Genomic DNA, 21,708 nt, shown 5'->3' with positions numbered 1-21,708 from the left:
GTTCTGAATTTTTCAATGTAGGAGTAGGCTTTCAATCGATTATACATAGGTATATGGCTGTGGTAGTATGTACATCTATAATTTTCGAAACTCCTGTCTTCGCCTGGGTTTATTCCATAGCACTTAGAATGATTAATAAATGGTAGCTGAGAATTGTATTTCTTCTAAATCTTCAATTAAATTGAATTAATATACATCGATTAATCGATAGAATTGGCCGTTTTATTAGCAAGAAAAAGACCCGCAGATTCCCGCCGGGTAACGTCATCCGTTCGGTCTCTCGGCCTTTGCTAGCGCAATAAAACGGACCAACTCCTCACCTCAACCTTACCCCATCATTTTCTCACACCCTCCAAATTACTCCCATTCACAAATACATCCACCATGAAGCTTCTTACAAAGGAAGAGGAAGATGCTCACTATAGGTACGTCGATCATTGCCCGTCCAACAATGACGAAAGAGCTTTTCAGAGCTCGTCTACCTCCCCTCGGTCGCATCATGCCATACTGACCAAATTTCACAACACAGCTCTGTCGTCAAGGGCGGCACTTTCGGTGGTCTCATCGGTCTGGCTGGTGGTGCAGCTGGCGTCCTCCTTGCGTCCCGTCGATTCCACACAATTCGCAACCTGACATTGCCCATGAAGGCTTTCCTGGTGACTTCAACCGGTACATTCGTCGGAATCATCGCAGCCGACCACGCCTCGCGCAGTTTCGAAGCTGAGCGAAATGCTGAGAGACAATGGTACGAGAACCGTGAGGAGCGTCTACGTCTGCAAGAGTCCGCTGGTCTCAGTATGACCGACCGCGTCGTTGCTTTCGCCCGTCGGGAAAAGTACAAGATTGTCGGCGCAACCTGGATCGCCTCTATGGTTGGCTCGTTCGTGCTGGTCGGCCGCAACCCTTATATCTCTAGCCAGCAGAAGATTGTCCAGGCTCGTGTTTATGCTCAGGGTCTGACTCTCGGTGTGCTGTGCGCGTCTGCCGCGTTTGAGATCTCCGATCAGCGTCGTGGACGTGGTCTGCTCGACGCTGCCAAGAGCAAGGAAACGGCTAAGCGTGAAGCCGCTGAACCCCAGCCCACACACCACCAGAGCCAGGAGGAGGGTGATCTTTGGAAGGACATGGTTGCTGCTGAGGAGCAACGCTTGAAGTCTAAGCATCAGTCCCTGTACCAACAACATGAGCAGGGCTCTGCTGAGGCTAAGGAGTCTGGCGAGAAGAAGGAGTCCGAGTCCGATTCTGAGGAAGAGGGCAAGGTGCAAGGAAAGGCTGAGAAGAAAGAGGAGCCGAAGGCTGAAAAGGTCAAGTCTGATGGTGCCAAGAAGGCTTAAGTGGAACTATCTTCGCATTTGATTGCAGTCCTTTTTGAGATCTGCCTATGTCCTTTTGACCACTTCTGTCAACTTCGTCATATTCTATCCCGCAGCCGACTTACCATCTACCCGGCAATGGGCTATTCGAAATCCCCATGGACCGCAAGACGGTTCAGGTTTTCTTTCCAAGGGGCTGGGCCAGTTGGATTTTTCTCATTTTGCCCATATCCCATACATGGTGCGTAGGCGTTTACTTGATTCAAATTTCTTTTGGCTTCCCTTTTTTCTCTTTGTCAGGGGTTAATAACCTTTCAAAAAGTCTGGCTTATATCCCATGATTCTGTATGATACTTTGAGACAGCTTGGAAATTATCTCTGCTCTAATGAACAAAATGTTGACAGTTGCATGATTTCTATCTATTCTGAGCCTTGAAAGTTACTTGGGGTACTAATGTAGAATGCCTACGTAAATGGCTTCAATTGCTTTAAAATGATATTGAGGGAAATACTCCCAGGTTCATCATCAATGAGTGCCAATGTGATCTTTCCGTTAGACCTTCCATCCCAAAGCAAGTAGAACTTCTAGAATTACATCGAGATCGGCTCACATTCCTCTGCGGGTTTCAGACCAAAGCTCTTCCTCCCACCTCTCCAGCTCATCTCGATTGCCGATTTGGCAAAATCCCTCAAGCTTGCTTCATAGCCTCCAATTACCGTCTCATTCACACTATGTACACCACCGGCGGAAATAATTCGTTGCGCCAGATCTGCTGCATCCCGTAATGCCGTGTTAGCACCCATTGCACCGGTAGGTGGCATAACATGAGCTGCGTCCCCTAGCAAGGTAATCCGGGAAGACGGTATCCATGGGGTAATTTCCAGGCTAGCAGATAATATGGATCGAATAGATGTCTGACTCTGATCCGACATTTCCAAGATGGTGCGAATTTGAGGATTCCACGAGCTTGTCAACTCGCTTGCAAGGCTTGCGGCTTCTTTTGGGGATAGATGCCATGAGTTTTGGTCGGAGGATGGAATTCTTGAACGGTGTACAACAAGTACCCAATACATGTATGGATTGGGTAAATCTATTGTTGAAATTCCCTTTGCATGTGGGAATTGAATCGATTCAAACATGAGAACTGGCTGGGAATCATCGTCATCGTTTGTGACTAGGCTCATTCCTTCGCGGTACTCATTTGGCAATTTAGCCAGGAAATTCGGTGTAAGAGGCGTTTTTCCAAAGATGATTCGCATTCCGGTGTCAATTCCTTTGAAATCTGGGACATATTGCTTGCGAACGTTTGATCGAACGCCATCTGCTCCGACTAAAAGAGATCCTTCTTCTGTGGTTCCGTCTGAGAAAGTGACTGTAACTTTATCTTCGTGAATGGTGTATTGTTCAAGGTTCTTCTCGAAAAGAACATTTTTCTCAAGTCCAGTGAGCAATGCATCGCGGAATACACTGCGGTCAACTGTATAAGCCTTTCCTCCTGGAGGCGTCCCTGAAGGAAGTCCCATGGGTGCTGTCGGTGATCCATCAGGTCTGACTCTTACGCCGAGCTTTGGTGCATCAGCACAAGTCTTCTCGAACAGACTGAATACGTTGGGCGTGAGAGCGTATTCCAAAGCACTAATGCCATGAGTAGAGATCCTTAGTCGATAACCTTGGGGATTGAGGTTTGTTTTGGCATATCTCTCGAATATTTTGAAAGGAATATTGTTTTTCTTCAGGGCTTGACCAAGACATACTCCTCCCAAGCCAGCACCACTGATTAAAACCGGAAGTGTCATGATTGGGTGAAGTGTAAGTACGTATGATGGCGAGCAATTACCCAGCCTTCAAGCCCCATTAACTTGAAACTGTGAACATGATGAGAGGACTGCCCGGGTGAGATATCAGCACTGACTTTATATGCTCTCCTTCGGGGCGGAAAACGACAATCGGGACCGAAGCGCCATTTGGGGGCCGAGACACTCCACGCTGACTTCAAGCGGGACTCGATTACAATGAACCAAATACACTTCCCGTTTCAATAGAAGATGCAATGTGACCAAATAAGAGACCTGGAATATGTGTGAATACAATTTAGCCTCTACGAGATTTAAGCTGAGGCACGGCAGGATGATATTGTATGTTCAAATTGCATGTAATTGGTTCATCTATATTCCAGTATGAGAGGACATAAAGAAAGGAGGCCAATGGTATGTTATCAATAAATCAACAGGGATATCTTCAAAGGGCTGTATCTTCAGAAAGTATCGTCCTCCATTGGTCCAGACCGGCGGATAATGCCAGGACTGTGGTCATCAATATCATCAGTGATATCATCTGCGCCGGCTGTGGCCAGAAGATCGGTGACGATACGCTTTGATGCTTCTTTGGCTGTATTGTGTACTGAATCAGTAAATTGTTGGGGTGGGGGAATAGAACGACTTAGTTTGACCTACCCGGTGTTTTCATCAACCGGCTCTGAGGGATATGGAATTGCATTGTTTTGGGTGGACTAGGTCCAAAATCTTCATCGTCCAGATCGTCATCACTGTCCCATACCGGGGTATGACTCCCATATTTTTTGGCGGGTGTCAAAACGCTTGTTCCTGGCTGTGGAGTACCACGAAGACGGTTACTACTAGTCCGTCGCTTGCGGTTGGTTCCTGGAGTTGCGTTTACGCCTTTCAAAGGCGAATCAAAGAGCTCGGAGTTCAACTGCGGCGCTTCGGGTTCAGGACTGGACATAGGCGAGTCGTTGTATGCATTTCGCGAAGAGGAAGCTTCGGCTTTGGGAGTGACGGTGAACTTGGAGCGGGCATTGGCAGCTCCACCGGTATTGCGATATCCTTTGCCAATGGGAGTTGCTTGGACTCGGTAGGTCTTGTCGAGAACCTGATGCAAAACAGGATCAGAAGGTTTTTGGTAACGATCGTCCCGCGAGGCTGACTGGTATCTTGCCGACGAGGCAGGCGGGACGAATGGAGAAGACATTGGGGTGACGGAACCCGCATCCGGTGGGAAAAAGGGTTGTCTTCCTGGCGTGGAGGGCAGAGTCGATGAATCAGGCATGTCGAATGGTGCCTGGTCCTGGTCTATCTCCCTTTTCAGGTTTTCGTACGATGAGGATTGGTCGATGGACGAGGTGGTGAAATCATCCTCTTCCTGATGAGCCGGTGCACGAGGTGTGCTATGAGAAGATATAGAAAGTTCATTGATGTCTATATCGTCTCTTTCAGCATGCGAGGCATCTGGGTGGCGCGATGAGGGAGTTGCGTATGACTGGTCCGGTTCTTCCATACTTGAAGTCTGCGTGATGTCGGCGGAGATCTCCTCTTCTGTGGCGGTAGGCTCTTGGACAGTCTCGTCCTCATTGGGTCGCTCTTCGTAGCCGGAGAGGGACACGTTCGCACTAGCCTCGAAGAATTGTTTCCAGAACTAGAAATTCGATTAGTATATATCACCATGGTATCCCAGGCATGTAGCTGCCCCTCATTGATCGTGTTCACCTTTGAACCCTGCCAAACATCCTGTGAATGTTCCGTATACTGTTCAACCAGAGGCAGAATACTTGTTGTCACGATTCGATGGGCTTGGCTGAAGTTGTGGTCGATCTCTGCAAACAGATACTAAAGGTGAGCATCATATCCGGCAATCTGTTTACCCAGGGGTATTGAGATTACCTTGAAGTGTGAGGGTGATAGATTGCTCCAGCTTTTCTAACTCCTCTGTGAGGGACAGAGACCGCTGGGGCTGTACAGATTGACGAGACATATCGAGATAGCCGTGTGCCTCGATCTTATAAAACCAGGCAAAAGAAATATTCCGATTGTAGCTTCAACTCTTTCCAGTTGAATGCGCGGGGAGACGCGCTCAAAAGCGGTGTGTTTTTAGGGCCGGGGATAAGGGCTGATTTAAGTCAGGTGCGCGGGGTTATGTAAGACTCGTACTAGGCATCATCCGCGCGTTTCCCGGTTTCCAAGTTTCTTTACTTGACTTAAGAAAAAGGGGAGCAAGTTGATTCTCTGGGGACGAGATACGAATAACCTGCTGAAGGGCCACGTTCAACATGCCTGCTCCACTAGCCAAAGGTTAGTTAACTTGGGCTTGTAATGCAGCTTCCTGGTCAATCCGGGCGGTGTATTGACTCTTATCAATCCCCCCCGCCAAGTGGACGACATATCTGACGATCCTCTAGGTCTTATTGTGACATTTTCGGTCCTGGTTGCTGCCGGGGTTGCAGTTTACCAGTCACCACAATTTCAAGAATGGGTTACTAGTTCTAGACGAAAGATTGCGTTGGCGCTTCACAATTTGGGCGATGAAATCAACCCACGCGATTTGGACGCACTCCGCGAAGACATCTCTATGTCCGAAGAAGTAGGAGAGGCCGCAGAGGAACGCAGGCGTATCGCTCGGGCTGAGATTATGCGACGAGCGGTATTGCTGGAATCACGTCGTCAATCAAAAGATTCTGATAAACCAGTCGGCAGCTTCGACACTCTTGTAGACAATGATGGGAATTTGCGTGCGGCCGTTAATGAACGGGGCAAATTCGACGCTGAATCTGTTGGTGCTTCGACGGGCATTGATCCTGGGGTTGCAACTCAGCCTCTTCATCGTGGGGACAAGTCTGGTCAGAATTTAGCCCTGGACGGGGATCAACTACACCTTGATATCTTTTCTGGAACAGCATCTAATCATCCGTCGGAATCAGTCGTACAATTTACGCCTACGTCTGAAGCACCAGGAGAAGTCCTCTTTGACCCTTTCTCAGACTCTCCATCGAGGACACATACTCCGGTGTCACTATCAGCTTCAAGTCACACAGAGGATAATTCGCAGGTTTACTATGCTCATCCTAACCCGCCATCCAACTCTAGCAATCAAGAAAACCTGCTCACAGACTTTGAACAATTAAGGCAAGGAAACCAGTTTCAGCACCCTGTTTCATCAACACCATCTACCGCGGGGAGTTACAGTCATTGTGATGCATCGTCCGATGGGACTCTTAGCGACTTTGGCGAACATTCGGTGGGGGGGGCATCGCTACCCCAGCAAGCTGGTCTGAAGTGGGTAGTGTAATCAGCAATGAGGATGCAGGTCATCATCAGCAACTGTAATAGTATGGAAGAATCTGCTTATGAGATTCGTTCACAAGGGAAGGATACTCAGGCGCAAGTAATAGGAATTAGCATGGCATGGCGGGATGTTTTCATTAGGGATAAGAGTGACTTGATGTTCTTTTTTTTTTGGCTTGACGGTAGTTCATGGTTTGGTATTTCATGCCAAAGAAATTCGCGGCCTCACTTTTGCTTAAAGGCCGGTCTTCGTACATGGGCATGTTTTCTGATTCAGTATTCGAATACCTTATTATTCTTTTGCAAATTTATTCGCACTGCTTTGAGCTATTATCTTTGAACCCGTATGTATTTCTATAAATCTTTCGGCTGGACTGGTAACAGTGGAGCCCACGCGTCGGTCTTGCTACTTACCATGTGTACTATGTACACATGAAAATACATACGCGGACCCACTGATGAGAACGGTACTGTCCCTTGGTAAAGGAAGAACGAGGCTGAAATATGTAGGTTCGTGAGCATAGAATAGATTTCAGCGCAGCATGTCACTCGAGTTTTCAGAAATAATCTGCATAAACATGTCTAAAAATTTCCATCATGCAGATCCTCCGTCATTACCACCACCTGCTCCGAAGACTACTTAACGAAGTCAATCTTGGTTCGGAAAATATCCGAATCTCTCTCTAGCACATATAATGTATGCATAAATTGTATTGCATCTGTAATACTATTCAAGGGAGATTTGAGCTCCCATTGTAACAGAATGGGAACCCTAGTGAGCTCATTCGGGAGACTATCTTTTTGTGGTGATGTCGAATCAATATAGATTGAGCAACTCAATTGCAATCCATCAACATCACGCCCTGTGATTCCGAACCTTGTACCTTAACGTAGGGGACGTCCGTGGACATTATGATGGCCGGAACGAGCGCTCAAGAGGTTGACCAAGTCAAACTCACTACGGATACCCATTTAGGACAATGGGTTCCAATTCTGGATGAACGTGTTTGGAGGAGTAACATTGAATGTCCCGTTCAGGCATCCAGCGAATGGAATTTGAATTATGCCTTTTCGGCTGACAACAGACTTCCTGATGGAGAGTTTTACACGAGATGGAAACGTGTTGGAAATAGTGATGACGATGAAATTATTTGTGCCGACATTCAATTGAATGTTGATTAAATCTGATAAATATAACGCGGATTCAGATTACGCTCTCTGACCCAGCCCGTGCAATCCCCTTTGACTAGCCCTATAATACAAAGTCCGAATACTCTGAACTTGGTTGTATGGACATCAATTTGTCCCATATAAAAAGTGTCATCTCATCAAGGTAAGTCGAATCTTTGAAACAGGTGATCATGAACGACTTCTAGCAAAGCTCTTAATGCTTCGTGGTCCCTCCTTTTGTAGGACGGCAATTCAACGCTACCAAATGTCGACAAATGAGCTCCATCCATCCATCTAGTATGTATTGTGTATAGATATTGTGCTAGGTAGTCAAATCATGGGCTGTCCGAAAACCAACAACCACAAATAGGACCCTCAGACTAACCTAATAGGTTAGTAGATTTCTATATATTTCAAATATATGCTAGGTGACAAGTTGTCACCTAGCATATGCAAAAAAAAAAAATTTCCAAGTTTTGATACTAATTTAGTACCCAAAACTATGCGCAATGTTGACCTTTATATCGTCAATGGTATTATATATAGACTGCCATATACCCGCGGGTTTTGCGAAGATCGCAACCCTCAATTTGCGGGTGAAGGGTGAAGCCCTTCATACCTGGAGGTAGCACTTTGATACCCTAAGGATAAATCTAGGATACGTTATAACCATTTGGCGCTAAATAGACCAAAAAGGATCACAAGAGCAGAATACATTCTAGAGCAACATTCGGATCGATATAATCAACTACATACCCAATAATTTGATTACCCGAAATTCATCATGTCACTCTGCTCGGCCTAGGCTTTTCTACTAGAAGTGGGACATTCGTATGTGAGTAGTGGGTACCTCAATGTGGCAGGTTACACGCACTATTACGAAGGTACCTGGTACACAGCCCGGCTGGCGGGCGCAGACTTGACAAAAGAGCCTCGGCACTTTCGGGGAAGCTTAAAGCGGAGTCTTCTACTTCTTGTCTTCTCTCCTCTCTCCCCTTCCTCAACGACTCTTTCAATTCTCCAAAAACGCCAGGGTTAATTTCCGTCACTAAGTAAGTTCACATGCTCTTGTGTTTATCGATGTTTTGATTCTCGGAATGATTCTGTGTAACCTTCCTCCCTATATCTTGTCTGCCATAATGGAGCTTCCCCGCAATAAAGTTGAAGACTCTCCAACTTCAAGACCCGGCCAGCAATCAAGTTAGAGAGAATGAAACGACTAAAGCTGACAAGACACCTTCCCTCGTTTTAGTTTCAGATCCCACACAATGGCCGCAGACCGTCTGAGCTCACTTTTGAGCCACCTCAAGCCCGGCTCCGGCAGCGGGCTCAACGCCATGTACGTCCTGCGGTATTCGGCCATAGGAATCCGACCAAGCTAACAACTGAAAACAAATAGTACCCAGAAGAACCCGGATGATGTAGTCATCACTCTTTCGCTGCGCACACCCTTGACCAAAGCACGTAAGGGTGGTTTCAAGGATACTGAGCTGGACTACATGGTCTACGCTTTGCTGAAGGAGACCCTGGCCAAGTCTAAGATCGACCCCGCTCTTATTGAGGATGTCTGCCTCGGAAATGTAAGTGCAGCAGCCCTTTGGTCTTTCTAGGAACACATATCTAACTCATCTACAGGTCGGTGAAGGCAAGGCCGCCTACATGGTCCGCGCCGCCGCTCTGGCGGCTGGCATCCCGCACACCGCAGGTGCCTCTTCAGTCAACCGTTTCTGTTCTTCCGGACTGAAGGCCGTGCAAGATATTGCTAACCAGATCTCTCTGGGTGCAATTGATATTGGTATCGCCCTCGGTGCGGAGCTGATGTCGGCCGCTGGCGATCGTCTAGAGAAGCCCTTTAATGAGGAAGTCTTGAGAAACCAGGAAGCTGCGGACTGCATGCAGCCCATGGGCCAGACATCCGAGAACGTCGGTAAGGACTTCGGAATATCGCGTGAGCAGCAGGATCGCTATGCGGCGGAGTCCTTCCGTCGTGCCGAGGAGGCACAGAAGGCTGGCTGGTTTGATGATGAGATTGCTCCCATCTCTGTTAAGGTTAAGGATCCCAAGACTGGCGAGGTTCACCAGGTTACTCTGAACCGGGATGATGGAATCCGTGCTGGAACTACTTATGAGTCTCTGGCTAAGATTCGTCCTGCTTTCCCTCAATTCGGTGATAAGTCGACTGGTGGTAACTCCAGCCAAGTTACTGATGGCGGTAAGCAAGCCCTTTCTTATGACCCTATAGCCATATTTTACCCAGTTTCTAATATTGTATAGCTGCCTCCGTTCTTCTCATGCGTCGTTCCAAGGCCATCGAGCTGAACCAGCCTATCCTGGCTAAGTTCTGCGGCGCCACTGTTGCCGGTGTGCCGCCTCGTGTCATGGGTATTGGTCCCACTGCCGCTATCCCCAAGCTTCTGAGCAAGTTCCAACTCGACAAGAATGATATCGACATCTTTGAGATCAACGAGGCCTTCGCTTCGATGGCTGTCTACTGTGTCAACACTCTGGGGCTCGACCATGCAAAGGTAAATCCTCGTGGCGGTGCTATTGCTATTGGTCACCCTCTGGGCGCTACAGGTGCCCGACAGATCGCTACTATTTTGAGTGAAGCTCGTCGGACTAAGAAGAAGGTCCTCGTTACGAGCATGTGTATTGGTACTGGCCAGGGTATGGCTGGTCTGTTCGTTAACGAGCAGTTGTAAATAACTACGTCTAATCTGCCTCGTTCCAACAAACAAGTTGAGTATGTAAATGCTATTTCTACCATCTTTGATGATTATGAGAAAGAATATTTCAATTTATTACTAGTACTACACCTTTTTGACTTGAATCAACCAAGTTTCACGTAAGATTTGAAGATACATGTCATGTATGTCAGTGTCAAATGCAGTTCAATGAAATATAATCATAGCTCGTTATGTAGATTATGGGTGTATATAAGTCATAAGTAAATTGTCCACCTGCAAATACGGATCAAGAAGCCTCATCCTACTTCCCCTTATTTCCTTCCTTCTTCATCCTTTCTTCCGCTGCACGCGCAAGTATCTCTCTCCTTGATTCGCCTCGAGAAGTAGAGCCGGAAGAACCACCCAGAACGAACTCCCCACCTGTCCACCCACACTCATCAATCTCTTCCTCATTTTGCGCCTGTTCCCAATCACCAGGGTTATAAAATTCTTGTTCCGTCAAACGTCTCCCGCCCGCATTGTAATCTGCAGCATCCACCTCCCGCTCAATTTGAGCGGTCAAGTTCCAGAAGTCCCGATCATGATCCCCAAAGACACAATGCGCCAACTCGTGACAGAGCGTTTTGCGAATAGTTCGATAATCACGGTATCCATCGTACGCATCTGTGCGCAGACGGAGCTCAATAACTTCGCCGCGATTGCGATTTAGTCCCAACGTTCGCGATACTCCTTGGTGATCGCCTGAGGTATGTTCGGCCGGATTCATTTCAGTCAAAAGCGGAACGGAGAACTGGTGCTTTGCCATAGCTGCGCGAATACCTGGGTCATCGCGAAGACGTTTGAGGAATTCGAGGGACCGTTCGGGTCGGGGTAGGTAGGAGAGTGGAAGAAGTCGGTGGAAAGTGTAGGAATTGCTGGAAGATGAGAGAGTGGCGACGGTGCCAGATTTGCGGGGGGTCAATTTGTTAGATCGACGTGCTTCCGCGAGGTGTTTGGCTCTTGCGTTTTCGCGAGCGCGAGCGGTGTCAGCTTGGTTGTTCAGGTCGTCGATGGCTTGAGCCGGTGTGCCGAGAAGTGTGATTTTGAATTTAGGAGAAGAAAGTTGAAGGATTTCATCTAAGCGAGTTGTTGGGAAAGGCGACTTTTGCATGCCTGGCTTAGGAGCAATGAGGAGTTTCTGATTCGACGTTGGAATATTCAAAGTTGCTTCTATCTCGGCGGAGAGGTCTTGAAGGGTTGCAGACGGGGAGAGGGAGAAATTCTGCGGAGAACCCTTGTAATGCACTTTAAGCTCTAAAGGTGAAACCATGATGGTGAGGAGATAGAAGATTATAGAGAAGTGAGTTGATGAAGAGAGGTTTAGGGGAAGAAAAGAGGAAGCATGGGATCCCAATTAGGCAGGCGCCGAGGCGAATTCGAGCGGCTTCCACGGGGATAGTGCTTTGTCAGCACGGAGATAAGCAGATAAAGCAGATGGCATCATCAACAGCCGTCCTACGGCTGTGAGGTGAGTTGTATACAGTAATCAGTCCTCAGGATATATTCGTGAATCTTTCAAGAATGAATATACTGATTTCCATTTGAACCAAGGTATAGACGCCACAATATGTAAGTACACAGCACCAACTCCCTTTTCAGATGATATATGCAAATTTTGAACGGAAAGAAAAGATCAAGAAAGATGGACAAATGGTTCCGGACACCTAACCCCTTTGAAAATGCATAATATAGACCAGAATGAATCAATGTCCAAGATAAAAAGGGCCGAGAGAATCGGAGTCGACCAAAAGAAGAGAAGATGAGAAGAAAGGTCCAGTAGCAAGAAGAGAATAATATGCACAGTGAAGGGGTGTGACAAAAGTTCGATCACTCGTAGTCCACCGACAATTTGGCACTCAGGTCCGCGACATCCTTGTCAGATACCCATTCAGATAATTCAGGGAACCAAGTATGACTGGTTGGATATTAGCCATCGTCTGGTTAATCGTGCACTCCGCGCTTAAGCTATGAGATAACTCACTTGTGAAATTCAGTCTCAGTCAACGCCTTGTCGGAGTACTCCTCCCTTAGTACCTGGTCATATGCAAATGGAACTTTCGCAGGGACACCTTCAAAATAAGTTCGGCGCATCGGGTATAAATCAATCAGACGGTATTTGTGGAAGTTTTTACATTGCCAGATGTCGGGATGGTGCTCCAGCTCCAATCTGCTGAGACCGGTGATATCGATATAAAGACCATTGTGAATGTCGATCCAGCGCGCATCGATGATGTTATGACCCTTTCCTCGCTCCCGCTGACGGGACCAGGGATTGATGTCAAGAAGGTATTGTCGGATAATAGGGCTGTCAGGGGTAGTATACTCGACAATGGTGTGGTTGAAATGATCGGCGAGATAGGCGAGGGTAGTATCTGGTACCTGGGTATCCATATCCCAATCCCAAGGCAGAATCTAGAATATTGTTAGTGTTAGTCTCATCCAATACCAAGACCTCGAAACTTCAACTGCCCGAAGTCGGAAACAAACACACCTTTCCATTCCACCACCATCCTAGCAAGGTACCGTGCGCAATCCATGTCTCGAGCTCATTTTCATTGAAGAAATTGAGGTAGGCCCGGATCATATTCGTGAGGGTCTCTGCGCGTTCCGAATCGCTCACTGGTTCTTTGAAATAGCGCGAGTCATAGTGGCCAAGAATGTCGTCGCGACCAGGTTCGTGAAAATATTTGTATTCGGCAGATGCATTGAGGCCGTAATTCAGCCAAAGGGGGTCGGTTAGGGTAGGATCAGGTTGGGGCTCAGCATCGGGTTTAGAATCGACATTGGCCGGACTTCCATTCGGACTGGGCAGCGCTATCGCTGTGGACCATAAGGCGAGACCAGCGACTATTACCCGTCGCATTGTCAGGGCTAGGTCGGTTTGCTTATAAGACAAACACTGTACGAGAGCACGGTCCGATTCTCATACTGGTGGGTTTGATAATGAGGGTGATGTTGACGCAGGAATTGCGATCCGGAGGATATAACGTTTAGGAATTACAGATTTATGCCGGATATATGTGCGGGGCGTCAAGCGCGAGGTGGACATATACAGGAGAAAAGGGAGGCGGAAAAAGAGCAGATGAAGTGTTGATCAAGGAAGAAAGATAATTGCGATATGATGAAACAAGAATGCAAAAAGGAAGAGAAGTTCAGCTCTCGTTGAGAGGAGAGGGGAAGCCAGCAAAAAAAAAAAGGACCATCGGACTCGGCAGAAGTAATAGTCAGCCGGCCAATCCGGATGGAAGCACACCTTGGTTCATGGGCATCAGCGGGGCGGATTAGGCCGGATAGTGGTCTTCTCTCCCCCACTGAAGGGGAATGGACTAAACCATTTCGTAAGGAGGTCGGCTCCAGGATCAAAGGGGAGAGGGAAAGGAGGGGGCCACTAGAGGGAGTTGGCATGTCAAACCCGCCAATTGGACTCCATTGGACACTGGTTGACGGGGGAATGCAGGTAGAACGTACGGTGTCATCGTACTCCGTATAAATTGGCCAAATAGCGCGAACGAAGCATGAAGCAACCAAAGACAAAGGAACCTTGCAGCCACCGCATGTCCGCGTGCCCACTTACCAGATCGGATCATGGGGTCCAATTGACAACGAGTCGTGATGTCAGGCTTTCATGCTGGTAGTGGTACCTAGGGTAGCCATGTATTTTTCTCCTGTTCTTGTCTTGCATTTCCATTTTCATTATACCGTAGTAAATTGTATCTGTTGGGTCCCAGGGTGGAGTCAAAGATAAGGGGTTCAGGGGGGGGGGGGAGATCCCAACTTCTTCTTCTCCTCCTCCTCGCCCAGCCTGCGCGAGGACTTCGGGAGATGAGGACCCTTGGTCAGTGCTTGGCGGAAACTCGCCAAGACTCCCGGGGCGCCCCACGGTGGACTGAACAGGCTGCCGTTGAGAACCGGTTGGAGTGGATGAAAAGTGTGGATGAGATGGAAGTGGATGGAGGCTCACTCGGTACGCTTCCGCAATCGGAGATGCTTGACTACATACACTACACCAGATACACTATGTAGATCATGTACACTACTAGAACAGCTGTCATCAATTGAAAAAAATCAATAAGAATAGAAATGAATTGTATATTGCTTCGACCACGTATATCAACTGGTCAGCTCTAAATGAAACCGCTAGCCCAACTCCGTACTGTATGTACATACATAGTGGTATGTACGATTACGTCCTCCGTGGTTTCTCCGGAGTCCGCAACGAATACGAGTCCGAGTAAGTTACCTTATTGGGTAATCTCAGACGCCGATCTAGGAAGTACACTACAATATACAGTGTATCAACATCAATATCTGTATAAGAAGCACGGTACTTACTACTATAGTCATAGTCAACGTAATCTGACACGATCAAGATGATGATCAGATTGTATTCTAGGAGAGACGAGTTTCAAAAGTCCTTGGCATCATACAAATGCAAGAGCTCAGGCTATAGAACAGTATTCTTAGGAAGACAATCGCGAGAGGACCTGACATGATCTGGATAATCACAAATTGGAAGCTCAGATGGTAGATACTCTCATTGCTTCAGTATTTACACTTGTCGATAATATGAAAAGAAATTGTTGTAGTGCAAAATCAGCTTGGAGACTAGGACCTTCCAAGGTGGAAAAGTTTCCATCAATGATAAAACAAAACCCCAAGGCGGTGCTCTGCAGGAGACTATACAAACACTCCTAGTAATAGGCGAATGATGGCTACTTCGAGAAAACTACTTCAGTACAGGTAAACTCGTCTCATACATACAAAGCATGATTGAATTCATCTATTCGTAGAAAATGGTCTACATCATAACTGTTTGCATTAAGAACAAGGGAAAAAAAATATTCGATCAAATGTGTGTTGATCGGGTCTAATCGCATAAACATCTCTTGATCCTTTTCGTCATAATGCGGGCTTCGCCCGCTCCAATCGTGTCGTTACCAGGTGGAAATCCATCACATTGATAAACTTTCAAAGACGCGCAGATCGCTTTCCAATCTACTGCTTCTCCTCAGCCTGGCCTTCAGCGGCCTCACCCTCGGCGGGAGCGTCCTTCATTTCAGCATCGCCATTCTCAGCGGCGAGCTTCTTCTTGTGCTCCTCCTCGGCCTTGCGGAGGTCCTCCTGAGCCTTCTTCATGGCCTCAACCTCGGCGCGCTTCTTGGCGGCAGCCTCCTCCTCGGCCTTGCGGACAGCCTCACGCTCAGCCTCGACCTTCTCCTGGTAGCGTTGGATGATGGGGCCGACAATGAAGCGGATCTCCTCCTGCTTGGAGACGTAGACGGACTTGGTGGTGTCCTCACCCTCCTCATACAGCCAGTCCTCAATGTCGGTGAGCTTAGCACGGAGCTTCTCCTTCTCCTCGTCGCTAGCGAATTCGGAGTAGACACCGTCGATCTTGTCACGGAGCTCGTAGATGGAGGCCTCGAGCTCGTTCTTCTTCTCGTCAGTCTCGGCGACGAGCTTGTCCTCCATGTACATAGCGTTCTCACGCTCCTGGAGACTGGCCTTAGTGGCCTCGTCGATGCCACCGGTACCGGCGTTGATGGGCAGGTCACCCTTGCGAACCTGCTTCTTGACCTTGCGGGTCTTCTTGGGCTGCTCGTCACTGTTGGTGTCCATGGCCTGCAGATACTGTTAGTGATCAAATACACGAAGAGAAAAAGGACGCTAATAGGAGTAACTTACATCACCCTCCTTCTCGCCCTCCTCGGGAACGGGCTCTTCAACCTCCATATCCTCGACGTAGTAACCGGACTCAACGTTCAGGATACCGTGCAGGTTAAGACGGGCCTTAAGCTTGCAAATCATGAAGTCATCGTTGGCATCAGCCTTGACACCCTTAACGGAGAAGCGACCAATCCAGGGGTTGATCTTGCCGGGCAGCATCTCAGTCTTGGAGTAGCGAGCCTCCAGGTCGAAAGGCTGCTTGCGGTAGAAGGTGAGGATCTTAGTCGAGGGCATGACATTGCCACGGCTGAAGACGGTGAGGCTGGTGTCCTCATCGGGAATATCGGGGGACTGCTCCCAGGTGAAGTCGATGGGGTAGTTGACAATGTCGTGAATGGCGAAGTCACGGACACGGAAAACGGGGGAGAGAGTGGCACAGCAGAAGGCACAACCACGGGCGATGGCCTCGTCCTGGTTCAGGGTGAAGGACAGACCCTTACCGAAGAACTTGCTGATGGTGTCCTTAATGGCGGGAACACGGGTGCAGCCACCGACCATCTCAATGTAGTCGATGTCCTCGGGCTTGAGCTTGGCCTCAGCGAGAGCCTGCTCGAGAGGGACGGTGAGGCGGTTCAGCAGAGGGCGAACCATCTCCTCAAGCTCTTCACGCTTAACCATAGCGCGAACATCGGTATCCTCCATCAGGGACTCGATGCTCATGGGAGCCTGGGGGTTGGCGGACAGGACCTTCTTGAGCTTCTCGGCAGCGGCCAGAGTACGGGCCCAGGCCTTGGGGTGAGTGCGGATGTCGACCTTGAACTTCTCCTTGAACTCCTCAGCGAAGTGCTCGGTGAGGGCATAGTCGAAGTCACGACCACCGAAGTGACGGTCGTAAGCGGTAGACTTGACGTTCAGTTCACCCTTGCGGAACTCAACGATGGTAGCGGTATAATCGGAGTAGCCGATGTCGACGAAAGCCACGCGGCGGGGCTTCTCCTCGGGACCAGGCAGGTCGAGCTTGGTGATACCGTAGCCCAGAGCGGTAGCAGTGGTGTCATTGACGAGGCGGAGGGCATTGAGACCGGCAATGTCAGCCGCATCGATCATGGCACGACGCTGGACATCGGTGAACCAGGCAGGAACACTGATGGTGACGTCGGAAACGGGCAGACCAAGTTCCTTAGAGGTGGTATCCTTGATCTTGGTCAGGAACATGGCGACCAGCTGAGTTGCGGTGAATTTCTCCTTCTTGCCGAGGTAATCGACCTCGACACCAGCAAGACCATTGACATCAACGATCTTGGCTGTGTTGAACTTCTGCTCGAGCTCGACATCGGGGTCGTTGAAAGAGCGGCCGACGAGGCGCTTCAGGGAAGCGACAGTATTCTTCAGATTGGAAGTCTCTTGTGTCTTGGCGGCTTCACCAATGTGTCTGCTGCGAGCGTTGAAACCGACCATAGAACTATTGGGCACAAAAAATTTAGGTTAGTCTCCAAAAATTCTGACTGAGATGACGTCGGGCCACCACGATGAGTATGAGAGATTCGGACTTACGGAGTCTGACGGTTGGAAACCTCATTGGTGATCTGTATAATCCAAGAAGAGAAAAGTTGGTTAGCCTTTAATTCACTTCAAGGGCCAGCGGCAAAGACATGCGCATCATTCCAAATAGAGAGAGAGAGGCTGGAGTCGCGGGGCATAATACGCACAATATCAATACCCTTGTTACGGGCAACACCAATCTTGGTGCTCTGCGCACCGAGATCAATACCGACAACAGACATTGTAGGTGGAAGAAAATGGGGGTATAATGAAGAGGAAAGGGGAGGATGGGTGGAGGGAAAGTCGAAAGGGAAAAGAAGTTTGGAGGGGAGAACAATTTGCACGCCACTCCACTATCTGCGATTGGCGGGGAGTGACAACGGATGTTAGGAACAGCGAATTTTTCTTTTAATAAAAAACGGACTCAGCTTGAGTCTTTAGGGAAAAAAAGGTATAGGGGTATTTAGGAATAGAGAGATATGATGATAGGAAAAAAGAAATAACTAAATTGGCCTAAGGATACTTTTTCAAAGAGAATTTTCTACTATGATATAACAACCAAAAAAAAAAAGCGAAGTCAAATGTTGGCCACTTGTGCGGGCCAGGCTGATCGAACCTTCCAGCGGCTGCCAGGCGCTTCCCTTAAATTCTGCCAGAATTCACCGCCCCGTGGGGCTGAGGAAAAATTTGCCCGGCGGTGAAGCGGTGAGTCCACGTGATCCACTATTTTAGTCAGAATTGGCCAATTAAATGAAGCCTATCGATCTTCTTTAGTTGCTTTTACATCATACGAGGATTCTGCCCTGGATCGGACAGAAAAAGAAAAGAAAAGAGTGAAGGAAATGAGATGAAGGGAAAAAGAAACCTCATGTTATCTGATGCAGTAAATATGCCAACGTGCTATCGGGGGTTGCTCTACATATATCGCTGGGACGAATTTCACTCAAATACAAACAAGCCCTGCTCTTCTTGTGTGGCCAATTCATAACACTTATGAAGATATCACAAATGTTGTGATATCAGGTAAACGGTTCCCGTGGCATAGGGCATTCGACAAAGTGGGCCATTCTGTATTGTTTACTAAATGTTAGTCCAAAGATAGAGTACTCTACATCACGATGTACAGAATTGGGATGTCTTCAGCGATTACTGTCCTTGCCAAATAGATTCACTGGAATAATAGATATTGTACATATGTACTACTGTTAATATTCATGTATCTAAGCTGATGTTGTGTGATGGCAATGATGTTCTGTATAAATCTCTACAATCTGGCTGTTGGTTCAGCTCACATTTGTGTGAGCTATACAAGTCTATACTAACATACCTGTAATTCCCGTTGGGGTAAGAGCAATATTACTGCATAGTAGGAATCCGGTCTTTGGCACCAGGCCACGGGATTTGAAAAGAGGTCTACTTGACTCCGGGGGAGAGTGCCAAGGAGTTAGGTAACTAAAAGCCATGTACGGAATCCAGAATGGGGTTGTCATTACTAACGAATATAGTAATGTACTATCAAATATCCAGGCAACGACACTAGAGGGAGATGGGCGCTGCAAATGGTAAGAATATATAGAGACGGTCAAGAACCTGCAATGACCAAACACAAAAGGAAAAGAGGAAAGAAAACGACACGAAAATAGAGCAAAACTGTCTAGTGGCCGAATATGAACACCTTTCATGCCATCTCACCCGCTGTTTCCCAGAAGGGTGCCCCTCGTGAGTACTTGTCACTACTTATGGCGGTCTGGGGCAATGTGTGTTTTCCCTTCGTTCGTATGGTTTCTAGTTGAATTTGGTTCTCCTGAGACGGCTCATGGGGCCCAGACAAATCAGTGGTTGAAGTAACATCGGCAAATTCCGGATGATCGTGAATAGGCTGGGAGACCTGCGGCCATACAACAGCTTTGTCCGAGGATTCCGCGATTGACATGCCTGTCGATGCCCGAGATTGGCGCGCGTAATATAATTTACGTTGATCTTCTTCACTCATCAAGCTTTCGACTGTTTGAGGGAGCAGGATCGAATTCGATCCACTGTCAGAGGACTCTGTGAATGTGGACTCCATAGATCCACGGAGTTGGCCGGGGATGTGAAATCGAGGAATGTTGGGTATAGGGGCCGACATGCGTGTCTGAGCAGGACTGGCCTCATTTGTATTGATGTAGAATCCGTCTAAGAGCTGCTCCGCCGGAGCAAATTGACCGTCAATGTTGTCGGAAGGACGAATTGGGACAGATCGACGACGGACACTGTTGGCACGAAAGGTATCCACGTCGACGTTCAATTCATTGCCTAACTCTCTGGCTAGCTCCACGGCTTGTGAAGGAGTTACTTGGTCATCCGCAGTGGCTGCATCGGCTCTTGGTCCACCCCAAGTGCGTTGACCAGCAGTAAATATTCCGTATACCATGTAAAGCCAGTTGAAGAATGGATTCACGATAAACATCAATGGATAAAGCCAAGCTTTGTATCGTCCAAGTCGTATTCCAAAGTAAAACATGAGCAGATAGTTGAGACCGAGCGACACGCCGATAAAACCAACTGGGATATCATCAACTTGTTTGGATGTCGTGATAAGAGCGATAGCCATGATGAAAAACAGCAACGCAGTTGTCCGAATTGTGTTTTGAAGAAACCGAACGAAACAAAGCAGTGGGTAACGACTCCATAGTCTGACATCAGTTATCATGCAGACCTCATTGGTAATAAACCCCAAAAACCAACGGCGCCGTTGTTTTAGCAAGCTGCTGAATGTCTGGACAGCTTCGGTTTTACAAAAAGCACCGGCGCACATCTGGATCTGATATGGCGCTTTTGCGCCGATCATGAAAAGATGAGTGAGCCAACGATCTTCACCAAGGTGACATTTTCCATAGTCAAACAAGTCATCGCACTGCTCGGCTTTGTCAGAGAAATAATACTTGGCCATCTTGCGGAAGGCAGAGAAACGAAGAATGGTTAATGCGCCGGGCAAACAAGTGACGGCCCCACACGCAGACTCAACCGAGCGTTCGAAAAGCTGGCCATGGATGTATTCCATATCTTGAAGAACGGTTATGAAAGAATTCTTGGTTGTAGTCGAGGTGATAATGCCTGTCATGGCCAACATGTTGTGCTTGCTTCCCGGCTTCAGTTCCATGTCATACATGAAATTCTGCAAACAGACGCGGTCGAGAATACAATCGGAATCAATGAATAACACAAAAAGATCATCATGTCTTTTAAGGTACTCTGCGTAGACTTTGTCGATGAGTTTGAAGGTTTGCTTCTGGCAATGTCGTTTGCCACCATGCGTGAAGCGAGAAACTGTAATCCGTGCTTTCTTGTAAACCACATCAATACTTTGCGGATAGCTTTTGAGAGATATTGGAATACCCAAATGTTGAATGACCCGTAGATAAGACTCGTCAACGAAATTGCCATCCCAAGAAAGAAATACGTGAATGCAAGCTGCTGGATAGTCACAGTCGACAACCGAATCGATTGCTTTGATCAAAGTATCGGGCTCCTCCTTGTAGACTGGCATGACGACAACTGTCTTCGGCGCGGTACGATCATCCAATGCCTCTTTTATGCTTTTCGTGCGTCTGACAGAGCTGGTGACGAGTTGGTGAACGCAAGCAAGCCATGGCCCGACGAGAAGAACCGAGAAGGACCAGAACGCGAACCACTGGAAGATCTCTTCCATGCGACGAGGTATGTGTCGGGTTAACTGGGGCGGCAGAGGAAGGGTGACAATCATGATTGGAAGAAAGACCAGTCTAAACATCCCATAAGCAAGGTCAGCCATGTTTATGTTTAATCATTTTGGACCTCATGTATCTAAGCTCACCGCAGCAATGAAAAGAGGAAGAGCATAACAACCGCCATAACTTGGATGCTCCAGTGATCCGCTTTCTGATAGACCTTGATGAGACAATATATAAAAGCTGCAAGCCAAAGCACCCATTCAAAGGCAGCTGCCAACATCACTGGCCCTACGATGGATAGGTAAACGATCTGCTCGACACGTCAGCCCAAAGTCTCGGCATAGAGGTGTATGCTCACATCTTTCGTCGCCCACTTGTCGGAATGAGATATGGAACCATCATTAGCCGCCATTTTTGGCTGTAGAAGGTGGTAACAGTCAATATTTGTGAATGTGCGCTCCTCCCATAGAGAATTGTATAAATATAACCTGTGAGGGGAGGTAAGAATGGATAGGCCTTCTC

The 21,708-nt window shown here is 47.9% G+C and overlaps 10 protein-coding genes across 10 annotated transcripts; 4 read left to right on the top strand and 6 right to left on the bottom strand.

The window, feature by feature from the left end:
• Positions 1 to 384: 384 nt before the first annotated feature.
• Positions 385 to 1,334, top strand: N7469_008180 (HIG1 domain-containing protein; the record flags this gene model as incomplete). The annotated part of the gene is made up of 2 exons (XM_056647098.1): positions 385 to 425; positions 530 to 1,334. 2 exons carry the CDS (start codon positions 385 to 387, stop codon positions 1,332 to 1,334), a joined length of 846 nt encoding a protein of 281 aa, XP_056498649.1.
• Positions 1,335 to 1,904: 570 nt separating this feature from the next.
• N7469_008179 (FAD-dependent oxidoreductase) lies at positions 1,905 to 3,110 on the bottom strand (the record flags this gene model as incomplete). The annotated part of the gene is made up of 1 exon (XM_056647097.1): positions 1,905 to 3,110. One exon carries the CDS (start codon positions 3,108 to 3,110, stop codon positions 1,905 to 1,907), a length of 1,206 nt encoding a protein of 401 aa, XP_056498648.1.
• Positions 3,111 to 3,568: 458 nt separating this feature from the next.
• Positions 3,569 to 5,082, bottom strand: N7469_008178 (DASH complex subunit ASK1; the record flags this gene model as incomplete). Its single annotated transcript, XM_056647096.1, has 4 exons — positions 3,569 to 3,702; positions 3,768 to 4,746; positions 4,818 to 4,924; positions 4,992 to 5,082. The coding sequence occupies 4 exons, from the start codon at positions 5,080 to 5,082 to the stop codon at positions 3,569 to 3,571; spliced, it is 1,311 nt and encodes a 436-aa protein (XP_056498647.1).
• Positions 5,083 to 5,377: 295 nt separating this feature from the next.
• On the top strand, positions 5,378 to 6,393 carry N7469_008177 (uncharacterized protein; the record flags this gene model as incomplete). Its single annotated transcript, XM_056647095.1, has 2 exons — positions 5,378 to 5,399; positions 5,507 to 6,393. 2 exons carry the CDS (start codon positions 5,378 to 5,380, stop codon positions 6,391 to 6,393), a joined length of 909 nt encoding a protein of 302 aa, XP_056498646.1.
• Positions 6,394 to 7,304: 911 nt separating this feature from the next.
• Positions 7,305 to 7,571, top strand: N7469_008176 (uncharacterized protein; the record flags this gene model as incomplete). The annotated part of the gene is made up of 1 exon (XM_056647094.1): positions 7,305 to 7,571. The coding sequence occupies one exon, from the start codon at positions 7,305 to 7,307 to the stop codon at positions 7,569 to 7,571; it is 267 nt and encodes an 88-aa protein (XP_056498645.1).
• Positions 7,572 to 8,827: 1,256 nt separating this feature from the next.
• kat1 (putative 3-ketoacyl-CoA ketothiolase (Kat1)) lies at positions 8,828 to 10,261 on the top strand (the record flags this gene model as incomplete). Its single annotated transcript, XM_056647093.1, has 4 exons — positions 8,828 to 8,898; positions 8,959 to 9,139; positions 9,195 to 9,771; positions 9,834 to 10,261. The coding sequence occupies 4 exons, from the start codon at positions 8,828 to 8,830 to the stop codon at positions 10,259 to 10,261; spliced, it is 1,257 nt and encodes a 418-aa protein (XP_056498644.1).
• Positions 10,262 to 10,547: 286 nt separating this feature from the next.
• On the bottom strand, positions 10,548 to 11,555 carry N7469_008174 (putative zinc metalloproteinase; the record flags this gene model as incomplete). Its single annotated transcript, XM_056647092.1, has 1 exon — positions 10,548 to 11,555. The coding sequence occupies one exon, from the start codon at positions 11,553 to 11,555 to the stop codon at positions 10,548 to 10,550; it is 1,008 nt and encodes a 335-aa protein (XP_056498643.1).
• Positions 11,556 to 12,112: 557 nt separating this feature from the next.
• Positions 12,113 to 13,148, bottom strand: N7469_008173 (putative mannosylphosphate transferase (Mnn4); the record flags this gene model as incomplete). The annotated part of the gene is made up of 3 exons (XM_056647091.1): positions 12,113 to 12,200; positions 12,267 to 12,697; positions 12,777 to 13,148. The coding sequence occupies 3 exons, from the start codon at positions 13,146 to 13,148 to the stop codon at positions 12,113 to 12,115; spliced, it is 891 nt and encodes a 296-aa protein (XP_056498642.1).
• Positions 13,149 to 15,280: 2,132 nt separating this feature from the next.
• On the bottom strand, positions 15,281 to 17,736 carry hsp88 (Hsp70 chaperone Hsp88; the record flags this gene model as incomplete). Its single annotated transcript, XM_056647090.1, has 4 exons — positions 15,281 to 15,907; positions 15,971 to 17,414; positions 17,507 to 17,538; positions 17,662 to 17,736. The coding sequence occupies 4 exons, from the start codon at positions 17,734 to 17,736 to the stop codon at positions 15,281 to 15,283; spliced, it is 2,178 nt and encodes a 725-aa protein (XP_056498641.1).
• A 1,436-nt stretch (positions 17,737 to 19,172) lies between these two features.
• On the bottom strand, positions 19,173 to 21,598 carry chsD (chitin synthase D; the record flags this gene model as incomplete). The annotated part of the gene is made up of 3 exons (XM_056647089.1): positions 19,173 to 21,258; positions 21,330 to 21,496; positions 21,545 to 21,598. 3 exons carry the CDS (start codon positions 21,596 to 21,598, stop codon positions 19,173 to 19,175), a joined length of 2,307 nt encoding a protein of 768 aa, XP_056498640.1.
• Between the last annotated feature and the right edge of the window lie 110 nt (positions 21,599 to 21,708).

This window comes from Penicillium citrinum, assembly GCF_028827155.1.
Source record: "Penicillium citrinum strain IBT 23319 chromosome Unknown utg000007l:1.0-2040159.0:1.0-2041076.0, whole genome shotgun sequence".
Classification (NCBI taxonomy): Eukaryota; Fungi; Ascomycota; class Eurotiomycetes; order Eurotiales; family Aspergillaceae; genus Penicillium; species Penicillium citrinum.
Note: the sequence above shows the minus strand (reverse complement) of the source record. Positions and strands in the feature narration are given on the sequence as shown.